At 31.6% G+C, this 24,132-nt stretch overlaps 1 protein-coding gene across 1 annotated transcript; it reads right to left on the bottom strand.

Moving 5' to 3' along the window:
• Positions 1 to 1,031: 1,031 nt before the first annotated feature.
• LOC136976819 (uncharacterized) lies at positions 1,032 to 11,184 on the bottom strand. Its single transcript, XM_067272203.1, has 5 exons — positions 10,843 to 11,184; positions 6,028 to 6,175; positions 5,141 to 5,195; positions 4,571 to 4,692; positions 1,032 to 1,265 (listed from the first exon to the last, which is right to left on the bottom strand). The coding sequence occupies exons 1-5, from the start codon at positions 11,116 to 11,118 to the stop codon at positions 1,198 to 1,200; spliced, it is 669 nt and encodes a 222-aa protein (XP_067128304.1). The 5' UTR covers positions 11,119 to 11,184; the 3' UTR covers positions 1,032 to 1,197.
• Between the last annotated feature and the right edge of the window lie 12,948 nt (positions 11,185 to 24,132).

A 24,132-nucleotide genomic window follows, 5' to 3' on the forward strand; every position in this document is an offset into this window, starting at 1 on the left:
CGAGACCAGATATGGAAACCTTAGGGACCCGACTGTACATCTATACACATACATCCGATGCAAACCGAAAGTCACGTTATTTCAATTCAAAACTTTCCCCGAAAGCAGTTAATAGATGACCGGCACGACTCTATTGTCAAAGGAAAAGTATTATTTACAAAGATAAGTATAGATTTTTTAAATAAAAATATAAATACGATGTCTCATGAAAAATGATCAATTTTAATTTATAAAATCTAAAAAAAATAATGAATGTAAAAAAATATTTTATTTTTATATCGGCGCCTCTCAAAATTTGGCGCCCCGGGCAGTCGCCCGGCTTGCCCGCCCCTTTATCCGGCGCTGCCCGCTGAGGTCAGTTTATTTTGCCCGCTGCCACACTGTGCCATGCACTATGGAAAAACCATAGATTGTAAATAAACTTACTATGTAAAAAATTAAAGTGAGTGTAAGTAAAAATGCCAAAATTGATCCAATCTGATTTTTGCATCTGACAGTAATATAATTTTTAGAAAAATCAGTGAAATAAAAAATTTGACAACTTTTTGCAACTTTGGATATCAGAGCACTTTTTGTGTAGCTGCAATGAAGTTTCCAAGAAAAGTGATTATGAGCTTGCTGCAGCAATCATGTTTGTATATTGGCGAATAAATATATAGTTTGTCTTTATTTTTTGTGTATTCAGTATACTGTATTAAATAAAATGATTATGCGGCCTGTGCTTGTCAATCTCTATTATGTGGCCTGCTGTGAAAAAAGTTTGGTTACCCATTGTAAACGATTAAAATCTAAACCTTTATCAGAAGACCAAATTAAATTCAAAGTATTAATACAAGGCACCACTGTATGTTCAAATAAATGTTTTGTTTTTTTCATGATCATATATAAAAATTTCATTTTACACAGAACTAAAATATGAAAATACCTTCTATAATACACAATATAAAATTTGTATATTTAAATCACACATCAACAAACCATTAACCAAGAAGACAGATTTTATATTTATTTTATACACAGTCTTCTTAAAATACATAAAATCTTCTTTTTCCAAAAGTACATATTGCTTACTTCCTTACTACTGTATTATTTTAGATACACTTCAGCTATATTCAGTCCAACTAAATAATCAATACCTGTATGCAATTAAGTTGTATATGAGCTTATTTCTCTGTATGAAATAGAAAATAAAATTTTTCAACTTTGTATTCGTAAAACTTTTCCACAGAAAGACTGCTTTATTTTCTTTGACATCATATCCTTCACTGTAATGAAATTATTTCTACTTTAAATGATCATATTCTTTTTTTACTATCAAATGTAAATAGATACTATGCTAATAATACATTTTTTATCTATTAATAGACACTATGCTAATACTTTTGATAAAAAGAACAGGAGTTATTAAACTTCAAAGTTAGTATGAAATATATCATATTTAAAATGTACACGAATAAAATAAGACAAAGAACAAGCGAGACTGAAACACAAAAACAAGAAGAAATAATTAATATGTTTATTTTAAATGATTATCCAAAAGACTTACCGAATAAATGGATAGGAAAATTAGAAAATAATAAACAATTAAAATTAATGGATAAAGAGAAAAAATTTGTTAAATTAAGATATGTTCCACAGTTACTTGAAAGAATTAAAAAAATAGTAAGAAGTAGAATTAATTTAATACCAGAAAAATAAATTCAACTAAAAAATATCTGTGTTATAGAAACGAAGAAAAATATGTGGTGTATTCATTTAATTGTAGTTGTAACCCAAAAAAAAAAAAAAAAACATATTGGCAAAACAAAATGAAAATTAAAAATAAGATTAAGTAAATATATTAGAGCAATTAGGGGAAAATATGCAAAATTCAGCAGTGGCAGAACACTAATTCAGAAGGTTGCGAAATTCATTTGAATACCTTGAAAATAAAGAAAAAAGAGGAAAATAATTATAAAAGACAATTATACGAACACATCAATATAATTAAACAAACAGATAGAATAAATAATAATACTGGAAGAGAGATACACCAATCATCAGAGGAATCATTGACTGAAGAGAGGGGGAGTCGTATAAAAGGAAGGATTGGAATGGATTGGGGTGAGGTTTAACTGAATGTGAACAATCAATGAAGTAAGTTTTGGTGTAAGTTTTAAACCAATAAATTTATTGAATTTAATTATTTATGTTTTAAAAAACAGGAATACGTGTGGAATTGTTTGGTTAATATTGATTTTGAATATGCTTGGAACGTGGAATGTGTTTAAAAACCCAGAATTTGTAAGAATTTTATTGTTTTATTGTCGGGAATTTTATGTTTATTTATGATTGTAACAAAATTTATTTTAATTGTAGAAAATGTCTTTTAAATGCCTGCTGATGAGGGACAAACAGGTCCAAAACACAATGTTAATGTGTATGTGTTCAGGTGATTTAATAAACTATATTATTTCTGATCTGTAAGACCTAATTGCTGCATCCATAAATCCAGTATATTTAATATCCAGTATATCCAGTCCCGTTAATTGATAAAGTAGTAGTAGACGAAGATAAGTTTAAATTAAGTTAAGGACACAAAGGCATATTAATTAATATATATACATTTATAATTTTAGACATTGTAAATGGACATTATTTTTACATGTTTTGTATATTCAGGTAGTTAAGAGCCTACAATAAAAGGCTGACTTCACTTTAAGACTGTTTGTTTGTGAGATGTGAAAAGGTTGTAGGATGAAAGAAACTGAAGAAGCCCTGTTTTTTTTCTATTAACCTATTGTGAAGTTTTTAAAGAATTTTCTTGTAAATTTAAAATTGGCTTTACTAGTTTTACCTTACTGAGACCAACAGTTGAGCTGTGATACAAGTTGGAAAATTTTTCAAATCATCTTAAACAGATTACTCATTCAACTACAGAAACTTCAACTGTAAAAAAAACTCATACAAGAGCTGACATGTGATATAAAAAACAAAATGACTCATGATTCTGTTGCTGCAATTTGCTGATAATTCAACAAGCTGTTGCTAATTCAACATTGTCAATCTCCACCGATGTGGGTTCAGTCACTCTTGGCTTCATTTCTCCCCTGGTAGGGTCACTGGCATGGGCTGTTTCTGATGAAACAGGGAACTATGCTCCAGCCAGCATAGTTCCCTGTTTCATCAGAATTACAAGGTAGTAAGTGCCAAGAGAGTTGTTATTATTACAGTGAAATTCCTTTAACCCAGGATCTTCAGGACAGACACAGTGCCAACTTATCAATGAAATTTTTTCCTGTTCTTTTCAATTCTCTAGATACAATTTTACATATCTTCGCCTAAGCAAAATTGTGCAAATCCACCTTTTATGATTGTTTAACACACCATTTCAATTTTTCCAGATTATTCCAACTCTTGGTTAGTTTAAAACAAGAACACACTAACTAAAATCTTACTTTGTGCTTTGCACATTTTTATAGAATGTAGCATAGATATAGATCTATTCTTCATTCTATATCTATATCATATATATTTTACATATTAAAAGAAAAATGTTTCATCACCACCAGAACCAAACCAAAACTAACACTTTACATAGAAGTGCTATAAATAGAGATTCAGCTCTGACTGCCTGGATGAAATATATAACCAAATCAATCAAGATGGACAAGTACTTTATCTACACTTTCTGAAATATTATGTTTCAATTAATTTAATTTTAATTTCAATTTAAATAAATTCACTTTGATTTTATTTTTAATTTCAGTTTCAGTTTCTGTTTCAATATAAAAACCAGAGTTTTAAATTTTTAAAATTTTAATTTAGTTTTAAATTTTATTACTACTTATAGTTTTAATGAATGATCACCTTATCACCTTAAATGTCGCGCTATAATCTGGCTAATTAAATGATTGATATAATCTGGTTAATTAAATGATAAAGCAATTTGTTACTAGAGGTAGACGTTAGGTGCCATTTCTTAACTAAATTAATAATTATAATTTAAATAAATTAAATAAATAAATTTAGAACCTTCTGGAATAAACCCACAACTTCCGCTTGCCGTGCAGTGCGCTTGCCAATTACACCACCCAGACCGCGAGTGAGTCTTCACTTCCAGAGGTATATTAATTTAGATATAACGTTACTTGGTTAAATACGGCACTGGATGAGGACGACTCCTATGGCCATGCCCTAAGAACATTTCCCAGTGGCACTCAGCCAGTTAATGCACTACCCAGCAAAGTATATATATATATAAATAATAAACATCTCTAAGCCCGATGAGTATATAATGAATTCATTATATACTCATCGGGCTTAGAGATGTTTATTATTTATACTTATAGTTTTAATTAACTGGCTATCTAGTTATGTATAAATACAGATGAATACCCAGTGCACCGATACTCTTCCCCCAAAGATTAGCTGGACATGCAAGCTACACTTTCTGAAAAACCATTTACCAGCATACCAGATGCCATGTTAACAAAACTTTACTGTCTTATTATTATTATTTGCAGTATTTTCATTAAAAGTATAGTTAAAGCAGATTTTGACTTCATTTAGAAAATAAAATTTTCTTTACCAGACTCTCTTCTGTTTTTGTTTCCAAATAGTTGCTGATGTTTCCAAATTTTTGCACTTTCATCTACTGAAGTATGCTTTTTGATGAAACTATTTGCTCTGCATATCATAAATTCAGTATTTCTAAAGTTAGAAAGAAAGAAATAAAAGTTTTGCTTTAAGCAAAAATTGAAATAAAAAGCAATTTCATAAACATTTAAACTGTTTGTTTATTTTCTAAATGTTTATACTTTTTTATTGAATTTTATGTTATTAATACATTAAATAATAAGATAAGACTCTGTACAACCAATAACTAGTGCGAAGTATGGTTAAGCAATAAGAAACAAACGTTTTCATAACCCCTTCTGGGTTCTTCCTCAGGTTTTCATAATTCTAAATAAGCTGGATCTTCCAAATGCTTCCAAATTAAGAGAACCCAGAAAGGGTTATGTAAACATTTGCTTTTTATAGATTAGCCATACTTTACACTGCTTATTGGTTGTAGAGAGTCTTATTTTATCATTATCCTGGTGTGGTATGCAGATGTGTACATTAAATAAATTAAAATACAAAATTTACATCAACTAACCCGTGAATGCTGATGAATTCTTCTTGAGTTCCATCATTTGTAATATTGGAATATTCTATAAGAACATAAAGGACTTAGTTATATTTACTTTGAAGCTTTTTATACAATCAAACATAGAAATCGTTACTAATTAAATAAATATTTCATTTATTGTTAAAAATTAAACCGATATAACATAACACTAATATTTGATTAATTAAGAAACAAAGTTAACCTGATAGAAATAAAAAAATTAAGTATGAAGATCAGATGTGATTAATAGTATTATACTGTATATAAAAAATTATAAGAAATTTTAAATTGACAATTAGACAATACAGATTAGGCATAGTCTTGTTAGAGATGTTACAGTACTTTCCACTTATACCCAAAAGATTTGTATAGAAATCTGAATTCACCAGTAATCCAAAATAATTTTAATGTTTGTTGAATTTTAAATCAAGTCTTGCATAATTTCTCTGCAGACTTCAAACTTGCATCAACTGATAGGTACTGGATGGGATAAATTCCATCAAATAAAGTGCAAAGTAAAGCTGTGAAAGAATTGCTCACCAAGGTGATTAAGACATCAGCCTAATGCTCCGGAGACCTAGGATTGAACCTTGGTGAACATTTTTCCAGGAATTTTTTGTGCAGTCTGTTAAAGATATGTCAAGCCTTGTATGTTTCAGGTTTTTAAACAGAAGTAGAGAAATAAAATATCCAGTTTAAGTGAACAAAAGGGAGAAAACCTTCAAAAGTGTTTAGTAGTAAAATTGGAGGAAAGGAGGAACTAATAATACACCCTCCAAACAAATGTATACTTAATAAAGAATCAATAGAAAAAATTACTCATAAAAATATAAAAGAAATTAATTTCTTTTTTACAGATAAAAATATAAACATACCTTTATTATTTTCACTTGAAAATCTTAGCTTCTTGTGCAAATTTTTTTCAATATTTTCACTTGAATATTTTGATTTTTCTAATGTAGCTATACCATCTAATACATTCTGAGGTAATTTCTTAGCTTCCAAATTTAATATTTTCTTTATCTGAAATTATAGATATATTAATTTTGTAACAATTCTGTATTTATTTTTAATTTATATTTTTAGTATGTTTTAATAAGAGAGATAAGGGCATGCTGTTGAGATTACAGTACAGAGTACTAGAATTTAAATTTATTTATTGGTTAAGGTTATAAACCCAAAGGTTATATATTAAAGTCAAATTAAGGCAGGATTACATCAGGCTTTATTACTACTACTATTAATAATTAAATGCTAAGTAATTTGACACTAGTGGTAGACATTAACTGTCATCTCTTGCTAAATTTAATAATTATAATTAAATTTAGCAAGAGATGACAGTTAATACCTACCTTTAATGCCAAACTACTTACTTCTACTATCAATAATTAAATGCTAATAAATCCCAATATAATCTGGCAATCATTGGATTTTGTTGTGTTTGATATTTTGTTTAGAATTCTTTTATTTTAAAAATATACATGTATTCAATATCAATAATTTTGCCCATCAAGAACAATGAATTATATAATTTTAGTAATGTGAAAATAAATGAAACAAGCACAATATTTTATTGAAAACTTTAGTGCACATGGCAAAACTTTTAAAAACAATATTTTTTGTAGCTGTATCATTAGTTTATATATAATTGTTGTTTTCATAAAAATTATTATTGGTTAAACTCAATATAGTTTTAAAGAAGTTATCCTGATTAGTACTTTTAATGGCTTGTCCAAAATTCTTTACAGTTGTTTCAGGTCATCAACTTAATGAAGAAGGAAGCTGATGACACCTTTGTGATTATTTCCTTGCTTTTAACAAGTGATTATCATGTTAACTTGCTTTTAACAACCACTTGTTAAAAGCAAAGAAATAATCACTAATATTAAATTTAAACAGAATAAATTACTTCTTCAAAATCAACAAAAATAAAAGCTTTACTGCTTTTAATGATAACGAAATGTGAAATAAGCACAGAACCCAAAACTTGAAGAGCGAGAACAGAGCAGTGCTTCATTGTGGGAGAATGGAATAAGGCTTACTGCACAAATTAGGAGCTTGGACTAATAAAAATTTGGCAATGATGAGGAACTCCATCTTTTTTTAGTGTTCTTAGGAATGAAAAAAGTATGTTGAAGAAGCAAGAATTTATGTCATTCCTATGCAAAATTTAGAGGGAAGCCTCTCAGCAAATGCAGGCTTGAAGCAAAATCGTTACTTGAATAAGAAATGTTTTCATCCTGATCAAGGAAAACTTCATCTTTTAATTTATACAAAATGGACATAAATATAAATGCCAATACTATTTAACTTAAACTCAAATATTTTACAAATTTTACAGCTTGAATGTTATTTAAAACCAAACATGACAAATTCAAACACAAATGTTTTAGCCATTAAAAACTAATTTTAAATAATGTTCAAACCATTAAAAGTTGTAAAATATTTTAATTTAAGTTAAAGACCAACAGTATATATTTGTTATATAGTTTATATTTATTATCTATGAATTATAAGATGAAGTTGTCCTGATCCCAGGACAAAAGCGTCCTGGGATCAGGATGTCTTATTCAATGAAAGATTTAGCTTCCTGAAGTAAGCATTTTAATATCAATAATAATACAGTGCCAGAAATACATGAAGTAGTATCGTATTTTATTTGGTTTGGTCAAAAAGAAACCAGAAGTATTTTGTTTGTACTGGGAAAATAGAATATGGTGGGCATGTAGGAATAGTTATTAATATTTTGCATACAATAACAGCACTGCCAATGCATAGCACAGAGAAACTACTTCAAATGGAATGATTAAATGCTATCCATCCAATGAGGGATAGCATTTAGTCATTGAATTTCTGAAATTAGAGAAAATTAAACCAAGTGAAATTCATTCTCAATTGGTAACTGTTTATGACAAAAATGATTTGTCAAAAGCACAACTCTTCCAATGGACCAAGAGGTTTCATACAGGATGGCTGGAAAACTCATGGCAGACTGAAGATGGCCATGCTGCAACAAATGCCTTGATCCACAGTAACTGGTCCATCACTTTCAATGAAGTTGCTGACCATTTGCAGATTAGCCATGGCTCAGCATTCTCAATAATGTAAGATGTACTTAACTATAGAAATTGGATGATGATGTGCAAAAGGAGGTCATGGAATGGGTTTGCAAGCAGTAAGTCATTTTTATTAGAATGGAATAAAAATCTTGTGAAGCAGTGAGATATTTGTCTTAACCCTGGAGAAAGAAGTGGAATGGTCAGAAGGGCTGGTATTGTTAGATACATTGGCCAATAGGTATTGGCCGATATTGCCTGAGGGAAATATTTTGAAAAATATCAAATGATGTGCCAAAAAACTAATTCTGGATTTTTTTGACTGAACCATGTATATTTGTGTATATTTCTTTCTTCTTAGGCATCCTTATGTGTTTCATATGTTTGAATGATGGGCAGTTGTTGAAAGCTTGTAGAAAATAATGGAATAAGAGCTAACTGAGAAAGAAGAAAAATGTATTTGAGAGCAGGGACACAAGGTAAGAAGCTGATTTGAAGAATTGAGTCAATCATTGACTTGACAAGCTGTTAATGGGACTTCAAAATATTGCTGTCATTACAATGAGTAAAAATTTTATGCTCTATTTATGCAAATACTATATGTTGGGAATATAAGTATGATCCACTTTTAACATGTTTGTACATAAACTCCTACTAAAACACCGGATTGTAAATAATTCTTCACCCAAAAACCTAATAACCGGTTATTAGGTTTTTGGGTGAAGAATTATTAACATGTTTGTAATTTTTAACTTTTATTTGTACATAATTTTGTTTTTTTTTTTAAGTTGCTTGTAACTTAATTTCACTTTGTACATGATAAAATTGTCCCAAAAAAAGAATGTTATTTAATTAAGCTTTTGTTATTTAATTAAGCCCAACAACAATGAATGTTTTCACCATTCATTGTGATTGGACTGCAATTTGAAAAAATTGTAAACCTATATATTTCCACTGTTGTCTGTTCGTCCTTCCTAATCTCAAGAATGGAGTTAGATAGGCGAGACTAGATATGGAAACTTTAGCGGCAGGAGGCCCCGATTAACTATATAAAAACTTCTGATGCAAACTGAAAGTCATGTTATTTCAAATCAAAAATTTTTCCCTGAAAGGTGTTAGATGATAGGCACGACTCTATTGTTAAAGAACAAGTATGATTTACAGGGACAAGCCACTACTAGTTTGAGGTGAAGAGGATATATATTAAATTAAATACATTAAAAATATGATTAAAAATTGCAGCCTGGCATTGTGACAATGACACTATAAATAATTGCTCACTTTTTGGATTATCCCCACCAGTTACATAAACACTACTAGCTATTCTATGAGGGCCTGGACTTGATGAAAAATTTTATTCAAAAATTTTGAGAAGAAAAAAATCACAAAGGATGCGATTGTATCTTTTCCCATGGATTTTCTTCCTTGTCCAGAGTGACATCTTCTGGATGTGTCATCGAAAACTAATAATAATAAAAAAAAAAAGACATCAGTATTGGACATGTACTTTACAATTTACCAAAAAAGGGCATAAACAGTGAGGGGGAAGACCCCCAGAATAAAAGAACAGGATCGAGAATGACAGAGAGTTTGTCCATCATTGAGAGTTGGTTGACTAGTGTTCGCTCCTGTCTTGGACTGACCCTCCTATCAACCATCATTGTTGCCGATTGCCGCTTGGGTCAACCTACCTGCCCTCTGAGGAACTATCAAAATGTCTAATATCAAGACGAATCTAGAGGTTGTCTACGTAATCAAGGAACAAGGAACCAGCTCATCAAGTGTATAACAACTACAGGCAATTATCCTCTCATGCACAAGTGTAAACTCTCTCTCGTGCTCTTAAGCTCGTATATGTAAATAGATATGTGAATAAATGGGTATTTGTTGACGTTAACCCAGTAGTTGAGTGCACTTCTTTTGGGCATGCTGACTCTCAGACAGTCCCCATCCCAAACCTGACAGCCTACAAATGCAAATGCATGTGCAAAATGAAATTAGCAGCTATTAAGGTTTCTGTGTCTGTCCTTAAAGACACAGTGGTGTCAGAATCCTGACGTGGCATCAACAAAGTGGTGCCAACCCTTCAGTTCCATGGTACAAAAGTATAAGGGCGCTTCCTGCATTGTCACAATTCATTAAGAATTTTCTACAGAGCAGTAACAGAATTTTCCTTTGTCTTACATGCAAAATGGGTTTGACCAGGCCCACAATAGAGGTGGCTAAATGGAAGGGCAAGGGAAAGAACCTGACATATCTCAGATAGACTGTTCATTAAAAATTTTTGGGGAGTTGTGCACCTAACATTGATCCAGAATTGCTTATAGCAGTAGGATGATGCAAAGTTAGCAATTTCCAAGATTTGTTACAAACTTGAAAAAATAATGGCGAATTTGTTAAGAAAACTGTAACAAAGGAATGAAACATGGTTCTTAAAATATTACCCAGATATGTCAAGCCCTAATACAGTGGGGGCTAATATGATCCAGCTATGTCACCATCCTATTGTGGGCCTGGCCAAATCCATAATGGACATGAAAAGACAAGGCCTTTTTAGTGTCCAAAACACAAATTTAAAATAATTATTGTTTAAAAATTAATAGGTTCATTAATGTTGACCATAAATAAAAATACCTTTTGTTCTTTTTGCATTAAATTTCTTTCATGGTATTTTCTCCTTAATTTCTTTGTTTGAAGTTTCATCTTCCTAACCTCATCTTCAGCATTTTTCATAGAATTTAATGCTTTATTTCGACTACTTTGAAATGATTCTATTTCAGGCGCAGAATCACTGTCATCGTCGGATTTATTTATGTTGTCTTTATCAGGTTCTTTTTGATTGGATTCACGGACACCATCTTTGCCACATATATTATCATCATCTTTCTTTAACTCATTTGTAATATGCATGGTCCTTGCATGGGCGAACTTTGTCTCCAAATATTAATTAAAATTGAAACAACCATCGGACCAGCGTTGCCAGATGTTTTTTACCTTTGTAGCCAAATAATTTTTAAAAAGTCGCCCAAAAGTAGCCAACTGCTCAGGCAGTTGGCTACTTTTGGGCGACTTTTTATAAGGTGTTATTTTACCTAGTACAGTACTTTTGTACTAATCTAGTACCTTTTTACTTGTCCCAGTACCAAGATACCCAACACTATTTTCCTAGTACCATTTATGAAATCCTAATACCTTTCCTTTGAAAACATTCATTTTTATTCTATACAGTCAAACCTGTTTTTATGCGGTCTTTTTTTGTGCGATTTTTTATGCGAATTTTTAATTTGTGCGGTTTTTTTTTGTGCGATTTTTTATTTGTGCGGTATAGTTGGCGACTAGTCTCGTGCGATTCGTCATGTCTCACGTTGACTTATTATAGCTAAATAAACTTATTATAGCATAAATGCACTTATAGTAATATTATTGCATGAATATGCGAAAAATGAAATAATTTACTTTTTAAGTCAACAAAACACCACCTGGACAAAAATATGTAAAGCAGACGATAGACGAGACGATGCAGTCAAGTGCTGACATCTGTTGTCAATAAATTCTATTTTGTACGGTTTTGAGTTATTTTCTGTGAGACTTTTTTATGCGGTCCCTGTTGACCGCATAAAAATATTTTTTTAATTGTGTTGCGAAAACTATTTTTTACAGCCATTCGTGAAGTTTCGTGCGATAGTTTTATGCGTTTTTTTAATGCGGTCCCTATCCACCGCATAAAAACAGGTTTGACTGTATTTCTATATTTTTTAACTTTACTTTGGCAATAAATAGAGTTTTTTAGAGTTTATTGCTTCCTCAATCAAGTGCAGCAGTTGAACGTATTTATTTATTTATTTATTTTTTTTGCAATTAAGTTTAATGAAAACTAAACTACAAAGTTGAGTTCTTATCGATTCCTTGAAGCAGTTATTAGCAAAGAAGCTACTTAAAAGTAACAACGATAAATGTTAAACTTGGAAATCATCATCTGCTTCAACCATACAATAACATTCTAGTGAAAAAAATTTTGATGACGATGAATCTTACCAGCGATTTTTCAATGTGATAATTTTAAAGTTTAGTACTTCGTGTTCATTACTTTTGTTTCAACATTTCGTTCATTTGATTTTTGTTGAAAAATAATAGTATTCTTGCAATATATGAATTTATCTTGTATGAATTTTGTATGTTAAATGTAACACTATATATATTTTAATAAATAGAAATTTGATAAATTATAAATTATTTATAAGTATATATTTAAATAATATATAATATATACATACATAATGCCCACATTAGTCAATAGATCATTTTGACTTAAAGAAAATGCAGTCTTGTAATATTTCGGTGTAAATGATAATTGAATTAGAAATGCCTTGTGTGTTATGCGAAAAATGTATATACGAATTTCGGGGCTACACTGCTATATAAAGGAATTTATATAAGATTTCAGTACTTAGATGTGACGAATAGAGTAAGGTTCGAGAGAATTAAGTGGACGATAATCATTTTTGCATAATTTGGCCACGTAAAATGAAAAAATACACACATTTATGTCGAATGGAAAATTTAATACGGTTATCTTTTATTGTCGTTAAGCAATTGTTATCGTTGTTACGAAATACATTGTCGTTTGCATTGTTGAAGGCTAAATGACGAATTTTACAATAAAAATGGGGATTTCACGGGGGTTGGAAAGGGATTACATAGTTGTAAAGCAGAAAAATTGATTGGGAAGTGCAGGAAGCGTGCGATTGTGTGTGTGTGTAAGAATAAATGAATGGACGCGCGTGAAACGGACTGGAGCAAGGTCCGGTGCAGCGTTCATATTTATATTATTTCTATTTTTGGTTTTTTGGTGATCCAAGGGGGTTCTTCCAACGGGACGTGGGCCCCAGGGCCGCCGATAAAGCGAAAATCCCACAGGGGGCCCGTAGGGCAGCTTAAGAACGAAATAAGACTGGAGAGCTGCCCAGCTACAAAAAGGGGCCTGCAGGGCGGAACCGGAATCCGTATCTTAATCCGGATGTAATCGACCAACTGCGAGATTAGCGCAGGGCGCCGGATCGGCCCAACAAGCAGGCAGTTGTCCCGGGGAACCCCCCCGGCCGAGCAAAGGAGCTCGGATGCCTGTTGCATTACAGATTGTAAGCAACTGGCAATAATAAGTCTATTGTTGGCGCGCGGAATTGTTAATGAATTTAATAAAAGCCAAACAATTTTTCGCGCTTATTCCTGGTGTTTCACAAGTCTAAACCATTTATTTACAAAACTGCTTCTCAAATTTTAAAAGTTTTATTCGAATTTCCATCTGAAACGGGCTGCATTTGAAAAAATTGTACTGTACACCTATGAATTTCCACTGTCGCCGCCGTCTGTCCGGCTGTCTTCCTTTGTAATCCGGAACAGCAGCGCTAGATAGATAAGTCGTGAGCAGATGTGGAAACTATAGGGTCGGAAGGCCCCGATTAAATATATACGAACTTCCGATGCAAACCGAAAGTCGCGTTATTTCAATTCAAACGTTTTCACTCAAAGGTGTTAGATAGACGTTAAAGGAAAAGTATGATGTACACGGATAAGCCACTGGTAATTTCAGGCGGAGAGCACATATTTTACCGTAAATTAATTTAAAATACAATTAAAAATTGCAGTTTACAGTTTTCGCCCATCTCTCTTCAGTCTATAAACAATAAAATTGTTTTCTAGCATACAGTTAATAATTTTGCTTTTTAAACAAAGATGTAAAATACGAAAATAACTTAACAAAGGTACAATCCGCCACAGAGTTTACACCGATATTTTGGGCCTGTCGCGATCGCGTAACATTGTTCTTTTATTTTTATATATGACGTCATCTATTAACATTCTGCTATTCAAATTAGTTAAGATATAATTATTTTTAATCGCTACATGTTCTACAAATTTCTGTAGATATACATGGTGTTGTAGAAATAAAATTTTAATATTATTTTTACTGCATTGCGATTCGGTATTTTTGAATTTAAACTCGAACGGATCACCGGTGTTCTCTTCCGCACTTAATATTCCGTTAATTAATTAACTCATCTGCCCGTGTTTTTCTGTAATCCGAGTACGGGCCACCGTGTAATTTCTTTACAAGATATTCTTCTAAGTAGAATTGCGAAAATGTACTAACGGTCTACATTTGCTCCCTCCCCCCTTCGGGTTTATGAGTTTTGAATGTAATTTCTAATATATGCGTTCTACTCTTTGATAGAATTTCAGTTGTGGAACACTCTTCTAGTTCTATAAAATCGTCATTCTTTCCCATTCGTTAGCAACTGAACTAAGTTATTCTGCTTTATCCGCCAGAAGAACAATTGTATTATTGTGTTGTAGGCTTAGAGAAACATTTTCAACTCCTTCCTGTCGACCAACTGCCGAAATTTAAATTCGAAGAAACGCGTAATATTTTTTGTAATAAATAATATATTTTGAGACTTGAATATTTGAAATGTATCTAAAATAAAATCAATATAAAATAGTTTTTCTTTCGTATTCAAATTTCCGTTTTCCGCAGGAAATTCTTCTCCAAATTGCCGCGGGCCAAGTCTAAATGCAGCCTGTCAAATCTTTGGCGACTTGTCGCTGATTTCTGGTGTTTACGATTAGAATAATTTCCATGCGTTTCTTCTTAAGACCGCTCTTGCGCAAGAAAAAGTAATGCGGAAAAAGAATACAGAAAAGTAATTCTATAGTGGTTCTGTGCGAAATATACACCGTGTCCTCGTCAGATCCGGAAAAGAATTTACGCAATCGGATATTATTGTAATGACGTCACGGCCGAGATGGGGGAAAACGTTATTGTAGCATTTAGTTGGCATGTCTGCGTGTCGATGGATGGAATCTCTTCTATAGACGATTGCATAAAATTCCGATTGCTCTTTTACTTCAAATACTATATTCTTTCGAAACTCTTTATTATGCAGTGGTGATGACGTAAATCTATACTTGATTGCTATCGGTGCAAGAAAGTCCTTTTCCCTATTGCGTAAAAGGAAAGTTAGACACGATTTTCTGCACTGGTTTTGTGGTACGGAAAGGGAAAATTTCTCTAAATACGTTTTCCGCAATTTTTTCCTTAAGGGGCTTTACTCAAAACCATTATCTGCCTATAAAGAAATAAACAAAAATCGACACAAATCTTACGGTTCGAAGATTTAGTAGACACTCTGATAACACAGTGCGATTTAAAATCCGTCCGCACTGGACTTGGAAACGACAGGCGCTTCCAGGAACGAAATAATGACTTGACGCGTCCAAAGATACAAAGTAAATCATGACGTCGGCAAATCAGCCCAGCCACTTAGGGGCGAAGACCCTTTACCATCGCACTATATAATCCATACCTAGCTAACGTGGGAGAGAGAGAGAGATTGCCTATTCAGAATACAACTAAAATGCGCGGTTAGTAGAATCGCAATTGCCGAAACACACTCTAAAAGAAACAGGGGATAGAAGAATCAATATGTAAGTTATATTAACATAACGAAAACTTTTATAAACCATGGGAAGGTTTAAATATCCTAAAACTTTTTTATTAGCGAAGCAACTAAAGAATTAATCAGGCATTTTGCTTTTCAACTCTTTTCGAATAGCTTTATAGACTTTCCATATTTCCACCGAAATATTACAAGACATTTTTCATTAAAATGCTACCATTAACTTATTGATTCTGCACGTACAGTACGTATGTCGTATTATCGATATTAATATTGATTTTTAAAAAAATACTATCGCACATTACTGGTCGACTTTTTAAAGAAAACTTAGTACCATTTTTTTATCTAGTACTCTTTTTAGTACTGTACCTTTTTTAGAAAGGCTTGGAACAACCCTGATTTTGAGCCAAATTCCACAGTCAACACGTATAAAGTATTAGGTTTAATAAGTGCAGTCTTTAAAATTTAAAGCACTAACATCGGTTTGTAAGTTGTCTATACTTATTAAGTATTCATTCGAGCTTAAGAACTAATGGAATAAATGCAACAGATTTAGCAGCCTTTATTTCAATTATCTATTATTGTAAAACTTAGAATGTACTATGTACAGTGCGATATCTAACTACAGAGAACTCTCAAACTATAAATTATAACAATAAATATACAGGTTATATTTTTATATCCTGCATATTTATTGTTATAATTTATAATAGTCAAACCTGTTTTTGTGCGGTGGATAGAGACCGCATAAAAGAAAACGCATAAAAAATCGCACAAAACTTCACGAGTGGCTATAAAAAATAGTTTTTGCAACACAATTTAAAAAATATTTTTTTATGCGGTGAATAGGGACCGCATAAAAAAGTCTCGCGTAGAAAATAACTCAAAACCGTAGGAAATAACTAGGAATTGCTTTTTAAACTCCTTGGGCCTTTTTCTGCAATCCCTAATGGGGAAAAAATCCTCTAAGAATTTTATTTTTTATATTAATTAATTGTTTTCACTTAAATACGAATCTAACGTTATAAAGTTAAAAATAATCGTTAAAAAATGATTTTATTTAATAAATATAGCTGCAGGAAGTGTTGTTTCATTTAACAAGGCCTGAAATTTTACACCCGCATTCTAAAGCCGGAGGGGAGCTAACTTACCGCATCTGTTCAAATATAACACAATATTTATGATTTTTATGCTAAAATACGAGGGGACCGAAAAAATTGTATGAGAAACAAATTTTAATGAATAAAAAATGAAAAAACCTGCTGATGTCATAGAAAACATCCAATAGAGTTTTAAAAAATTTTACAGGAGTCAATTATGTTCCAATTTGATTAAAATTTTCATATACCGCACCAAAAAAGACAGACCAAAAACAGGTTTGACTGTATACCTGATTCGTACATAGAACTATTAATACTTTTTATTAATTCATCAGGCATTCACTTACACGTATGTTTCTGGAAAATAAATAAAATCGAATGTGAATGAGTGCACGTAAAAGTTGCAACCCCATTCTGTTCTGTAACACCATTGTCGAACTTCTTGGCTTACAGGAAAGCGGCGCTGAACGTTGGACGTACACGTTTTCCCGTTTAAAACTTCAACCTCAACTTTGTTGATGGCAGCGCCGGATCCAATAGGTGCGAGGCCCGATTGAATTTTTTTTGCGGGGCCCCTCAAACTTTAAATAACAAAATTAATTAACTGTTAATTTACATATTGAAATATGTTGTTTTATTTTTAATAATAATATATCTAGATATTTATTTTTGTAACATGTACTATTTTTAAATATATAAATTTTGACATGATGCGGGGCCCCTTCAAGCGCGGGGCCCGATTGGCACCAATCGCTCCAATCGCCTAAAATCCGGCCCTGGTTGAGGGTTCATACTTCGAACGTTTATATATCATTACATGCATACATGAAATTACATGCATCTCTGTTTTGTTTACTATATTTTAGTGTATATTGTTATATATTTTAATTATCTCAGTTTTATTTTAGTACTTGTCTGTTAATGAGACCACACCAGTCAATTTCAATAGCTTCTTGTAAAGAAATCACTATTTTATTATATATATAAGACATTTACAAGAAGCTGACGTTGGCAAACAGTTACAATTAGCGTAACGTTATTTGTTACTAATTTTATCAAAACAATTAAAATTTATAAAAATTAGGCCCTAGTAACCATGTTTGGTATCATTCCGTATAGCATAGCATTTTCCATTAGTCATTTCTGTTTATAGATGCAATTTTTTTTCTTATTACTTTCTTTCTAGGATATCATTTAACTGGAATTTATATTAAATTTTCTTTAAAAAATAAGGTGATATAAACTAAAAATTCTCCTGTCAAGCATGACTGAATACTTACTGGAGCTATCTTTTTTTAAAGTTTAAATTTAATTAAATCAATTTAAAATTACGCCATTTGCCAAAATATTTAAAAATGCAACTTAATGAGGAAAATTTCCCGCTTACCTTTAAGATTTTTATCTTGAAGCCATTCTTTCCGAAAGGACCGAGAATACTTTGTCCATTTACCCATTTTAATACCAATAATAAATAAATTATAAAACTTATATAAATTATACTATGTATAAAAACAAAACGAGTAGACAGCACACAAATATTACCGTTCTAGGCGCAAAACAAAGGATGAAATAATTTGTGTAACCAGCCCAAAATGTAGCCAAGTCAAATTTTTGTAGCCCAAAAAGTAGCCAGTGCGCCAAATGCTTTTTTTAACGCCAAACTGAAAAATAAGTAGCCCATTTTGGCGCAAAGTAGCCAAATCTGGCAACGCTGCACCGGACGAAAAAATTAATCATAATTGGAAAATATCGTCGCCAGGGGGAAGCTTTTTCGTATCTGCATTTTCCAGCGCTTCTTCGTCATGGATAAAAAGCCGAAACACCCCATGTAGGCTAGATGGTCATTGGAAGACGTCCGTATATCGCCAGTTCCTTTTTTAGAAAAATTTTATATTTTTTAATTGGAAATTTTTGTTTTTTTAAAAAAGGACTTTTTAGCGTCTGGCGGCTAGTAGCCTAAAAAGGAAGGTCGGTCGCCAAGATTGTATTGTCTGTCTGGAACACAGAATTAATAAATGGTGGTCCCTGCATGGGCGAACTTTGTCTCCAAATATTAATTTTTATCATGTCCAAGTGTGTGTTTTTCATTGGATTTGTTCTTAAAAGCTTTCTGATCATCATCAAATACAGAGTGAGATTTCATTTTTTTTTTATGACAGTATTGAATGTCATTCTCAATCTCGTCATATTGTTTTGATTGACTTTTACTTACTGTATTGTTCAAAAGTGATAAAGATATAGTAGTATCTATAAAAAATTGATCATCATTGAAATCACTGGCATGTACAGTATCTTCTATTTTTGTGTTTTTACTTAGTCTCTTTTGTTTCAGATGCTCCACTTTCAGAATTACAGTAGAGCATCGCTTATCCGACCCGATTAACCGACTTATCGGTTAACCGACCGCGTTCTAGTCGGCAAATTCAAATGTCCGCTAGTGATGTGGCGCTACAATATTTGGTTATGTATTGGCTACTTTAATATTTTTGTTCAATTTTTGCATGTTTTAGCTGGCAGCACTGGCTCGACCATGAAAGGGAGGCTAGTATTTAAACCATGCTAAATTTTTTATTCTGTCTTTATTTTGTGGAAAATAAAGAAATAATTTTTCACGATACAATAGCGACGATTATTATTTTTTAAAAAACTTTTGGTTAGGCTTAACATCGTTAAAAATTCAACGCAAAGCCTGGAATTTCGTGCAAAAATTACCAGCTGTCGAAAACGCCCTTTCAGCATCTACGCTAGTAGGTGGTACTGTTAGCAATGCGCGATATTCTTTTTCCAAGTATTTACCTCTAAATCCCTCATCTTTATCCCCAGGAATTTTTTGGGAGGTGGTCCGTCCAAATATGTCGGTCCCCGTCCCTCACCACCCGGCCGCCCCATTGTGGGCCTGGCCGGACCCATAATGGGCTTGCTATAAGAGGCCCTCTTAGTGCCCACAGGGTGGAAAGAGTTACAAAAAAAAAAAAAAAAAAAAAAAAAAAAAAAAAAAAAAAATTCCTCATCTTCAAATAAATCGATATCTCGTCGGATGGTTTTGGATATAACTGATTTCTGTATTGTATTTTGGTTTGTTAAAATTTTTTTAATTATCGCTAATTCTAATTTTTGTTCAAGAGACAATTCCTTTTCACTATCGACATTAGTGTCATCATCATCATCATCGATAACTCTACCAAATTCTTCTGAATGTGGATAGGTTTGTGGGTAAAAAATTTTAAGAAAATTTACTATAAACTTGATCAAATTTGAATTGGTCAGTCTCTTTTCTTCTTTTTTATTTTCATTTTTAAAATAATTATAATTATTTAAATACCGTAAGACATTTTCTATTTCAGTATGCCTTTCTTCTGTGCGATTTTTCAATGTAATATAGTGATAGTGATGAGTGCTGTTCTTTCAGTGACTGCAACATGAAATTTATTGTTGCATTAGCTGTTAATAAATTAGAATCTCTCCGACATAATGCCTCCACAGCCAGTTTTATTGGAAGTAGAGCTGATACAGTTCTGGATATTAAGTCGAATTCACTATCGGAAAAATTAATTTGCAGGCTTAAGTCAATTATTGCTTTTTGGATTGGATTTTTTAGTTTCAAAAATCATTCCATCATTAGGAGTAAACTGTTCCAACGTGCTTTAGAATCTAATACTAACATATGTTCTCTTTTATTTTCAGTTAGTATATATTTTTGTAATAAGGCATTTTTTGTAGGGGAACGTTTAAATATCTTAACAATTTTTCGAACTTTATTAATTATAGGTAACAATTCTTGATATGAGTTAATATTTCATCTCATTAGCAATATCTTCAACAATTACATTGTCATTATCTTCATTGTCACCCCCCACTCTCTTCAAAGTCTGAATCAGAAGTTTCTATATCCACAGTATTTGGGTTCTTCTGTTCTTTATTTTTTTGGTATAATACATCTATTACTCCTAATCGAATTCCATGAGCATAGCACAATTGCTGATTTGCACCAATCAACTTTCCAACTTTTTTCATAACCGTTGCTCCATCAGTCGTTATGGATACAATATCTTCTTTCAGGGATAATCCATGTTTCCCTAATTTAGATTTAAGCACTTCCACACATTTTTCAGCTGGCATACTTCCCGAGACATGTGTAAGTCCTATATTCCAATTTTTTTCAGAATGAATATTTATATTTAAATAGCATCTATTTCTTACACTTGTCCATTCATCAAATGTAAGACTAAATTTTTCACTATTTACTTTTAATTGCATTAACTCGTGTTTCAAAGAATTTCGAACACCGTTACTGTAGTTTATAACAGTTCTTCTTATAGTATTAATCGATGTTGGTAGATTTTTAAAACCTCTGGCGGATAGTGATATTCTTAATTCAGTACAAGTGCAAAACACTCGAAATGGCAAACCATATAATGCTGTCATTTTACTTATAATTTCATCCAAATTATCTTTTTTTTCAAAATAATCTAAAATCCCTGATGGCTTTGGCTTAGAAACTGTGCTTAAATTTGTATCTTCATCGCAATTAGATTCTTTCCTCTTTAACAAATTTGTATCATGTTTCGTTTTTACTAAATGTGTATGGAGTCCGCTTGTACTTCCTCCATTCAATTTAAAGTAGAAACAATTGGAATGGGAGAAATATACTGCAGAGATACGAAGACTGCACTTGCAAACAGAATTACTAAAATTACAACTTAAAAAATTTTAATTTCATTGTATTTATTTACATATTTCTTATAATTATTTCACTGCGAGAGACTAAAACATCATATTAAAAACCTTATGGTTTACAAGACACTAAATAAAGTATTTTACAAGTTTATCACATTCATTTTCATTCTGAAGTTCATTGTATTTAAACTTACTGTTATTTAAATTTTTGTATTTAGTCACTTCTCAATTTGAAAATGATGAGAAAACTTAATGAAAAGCATTTAGTTCTTTTGCATTTATAAAGTTTACATTTTCTTTAATGTAAATTGTGCTTGGTAGTGATGTACATTGCGAAGTACTTGACAAAATCGACTGAGAATAATTTTTAGACAGAGCAAACTAAAATCCAAAGAAAATAAGGCCCAGCTCTGTAAGAAGAGTAGTTACGAATTCATATTGTTGGCTTCCTTTTGTATGAAATGGAGCAACTAATAAATTTCTAATATTTGATATAAAGAAACGTCTCAATTATTTGCGTTATTCATATTGCAAGTACAGAGACGAAACTGCAACTTTAATTGGTTAATTTTTCACTTTGCATTGCAACACAAGCATCCCTGAATCCTGGAAATGTACACAAAATTTGAAATGCAGCATTTGAAAAACATACATTTGAATTTTTTGAATTGTCAAACTTGGGCCTCTGTACTAAATTTTTACTTGTTCTCTGCTTTATAGAAGCTTGAAAGTTACTTTTACTCTTTCGGCTTCCAGGATCTTTACCATGCAAATTGGATAAACAACTTAAAAAGTCAAATAGAACATACTTTCAATTCGTTTTACGAAGTTTTACCTAATCTTGTTACAAATATAAACATTCAAACCCAAAATGTTAAGTAATTAGAACTAGAGATGGTGCCTAATGGCTGCCCCTAGTGCCAAATTACTTAGTATTTAATAATAATAGTAGTAATATAGCCTGATATAATTCGGCAATCGTTTGGCTTTAATATCTCGTTAAAGGGAGGCGATATTAATTTATGGCTTTACTGAACAAGATAAAGCCTACATATACAGTTCACCCTATGGAATGCTAATGTCATTTGATCTGATATAGGCACTGATGGATTTCTTTCCCAGATCAAACGTAAGTGTAGGCACCAGTAGCATAGCGAGGGGGGTGCAAGGGGGTGTATCATGCACAGGGAGCCACTCTCAGAGGGGCACCCAAATGGTCTCCAAGACAAACTATATGTGCTTCTGGAGGGGAAGAGGGGCACCAGTTACGTTCGCTACGCCACTGGTAGGCACTAGCAGAATCATGCATTACGAGTAGAGATACAAATACTTTCCGATCTCTACCAGTATGTGCAAGATGGTTGTAATAGCGAGGTTGAGGCTGAAGTTTTAAATGCGAAAACGTGTACGTCGGACGTTCAGCGCCGCTTTCCTGTAAGCCTAGAAGTTTGACAACGGCGTTTGGAAAGTCAGTGGAATCATGCTCGACATTCCAAACTTCTAGGCTTACAGGAAAGCAGTGCTGAACGTCCGACGTACACGTTTTCGCGTTTAAAACTTCGGCCTCAACCTCGCTAATATCTCTAACTGTAACTGTAAAAAATAACGGGCGCATATTCAGCGACATAAAGAGGATTAAAAATTTCTTTAAAAAGTTATACTTTCCCTGTTATACACTATATAACAGAGCCGAGAAGTAAAAATTAGATATTCTTAATAGCTTTAAATTTTACAACGATAATAATCCAAAACATAGAGAATACATTGTTAAAGTTAACAATAAAATTACTAAATTGTAGAAAGTAGTATCAAATACAAAATATTTACTTAAATACTATTATTATTGAACCAAAACATTGTTTAAGTTCAATAATATCAGTATTTAAGTAAATGTCACTAGTTTAAAAACAAGCATGATCTACTAACGTTCTTGTTTTAAATATTTATTTTTTTTTACTCTGTCATATAGGCGTTAAGAGAGCTTTTTTAATCATACTGATCAATGAGTTTGGCCAGGACCACAGTAAAGATAATGTTCATAATGAATCAGTTGTTTATAAGCTTTGAAATGTTTTAACATTTACATTCTCAGCTGGTTTTTCCCGAAGTTGGGTTCAATTGCCAGAAATTGTGAGAAATTTTTTGCAGTTTTGCTTTGTTAACTACTGCAATAAAACAGAATATTTTTTAGTTTAAATAAAGCAGTTTTTACTATTGATTTTTGCTTTATTTTTACAATATATTATATCATCAATGTTAAGAAAATTATTATGAAATAAACATTTATTGCAAGGAGATCTTAGTGTTGAAGATTAAAAAAAGAACTAAAAAATTCTGTTTGAAATCTAACTTTTTAAATGTATAAATAGAATATATTACCTGATTATTTAAAAAATGATAAATATTTTAAAGTTTAGTACATTTTTAATATATCGCTTTTGAATAATTCTTTTTCCAAGTGTTGAAGATTATTAAAAATAATCATATTCTAGATTTTTCTTGGAAAATTATGAATTCTCGGGCTATAAATAGATACTAAATTATTAATTTATTTTTAATTTCTTTTTAACTTTATCAGTTTAATTAATATAATAGATTCAAATTTTAAAATCTTTCTGAAAATACAAATTTATGATGATAATGGAACCATTATAAAGACTTATATAATAAAATTAAAATGTTTTCAAATA

This window comes from Centruroides vittatus, unplaced genomic scaffold (genome assembly GCF_030686945.1).
Source record: "Centruroides vittatus isolate TY-2023 unplaced genomic scaffold, ASM3068694v2 contig_425, whole genome shotgun sequence".
NCBI classification, from domain to species: domain Eukaryota; kingdom Metazoa; phylum Arthropoda; class Arachnida; order Scorpiones; family Buthidae; genus Centruroides; species Centruroides vittatus.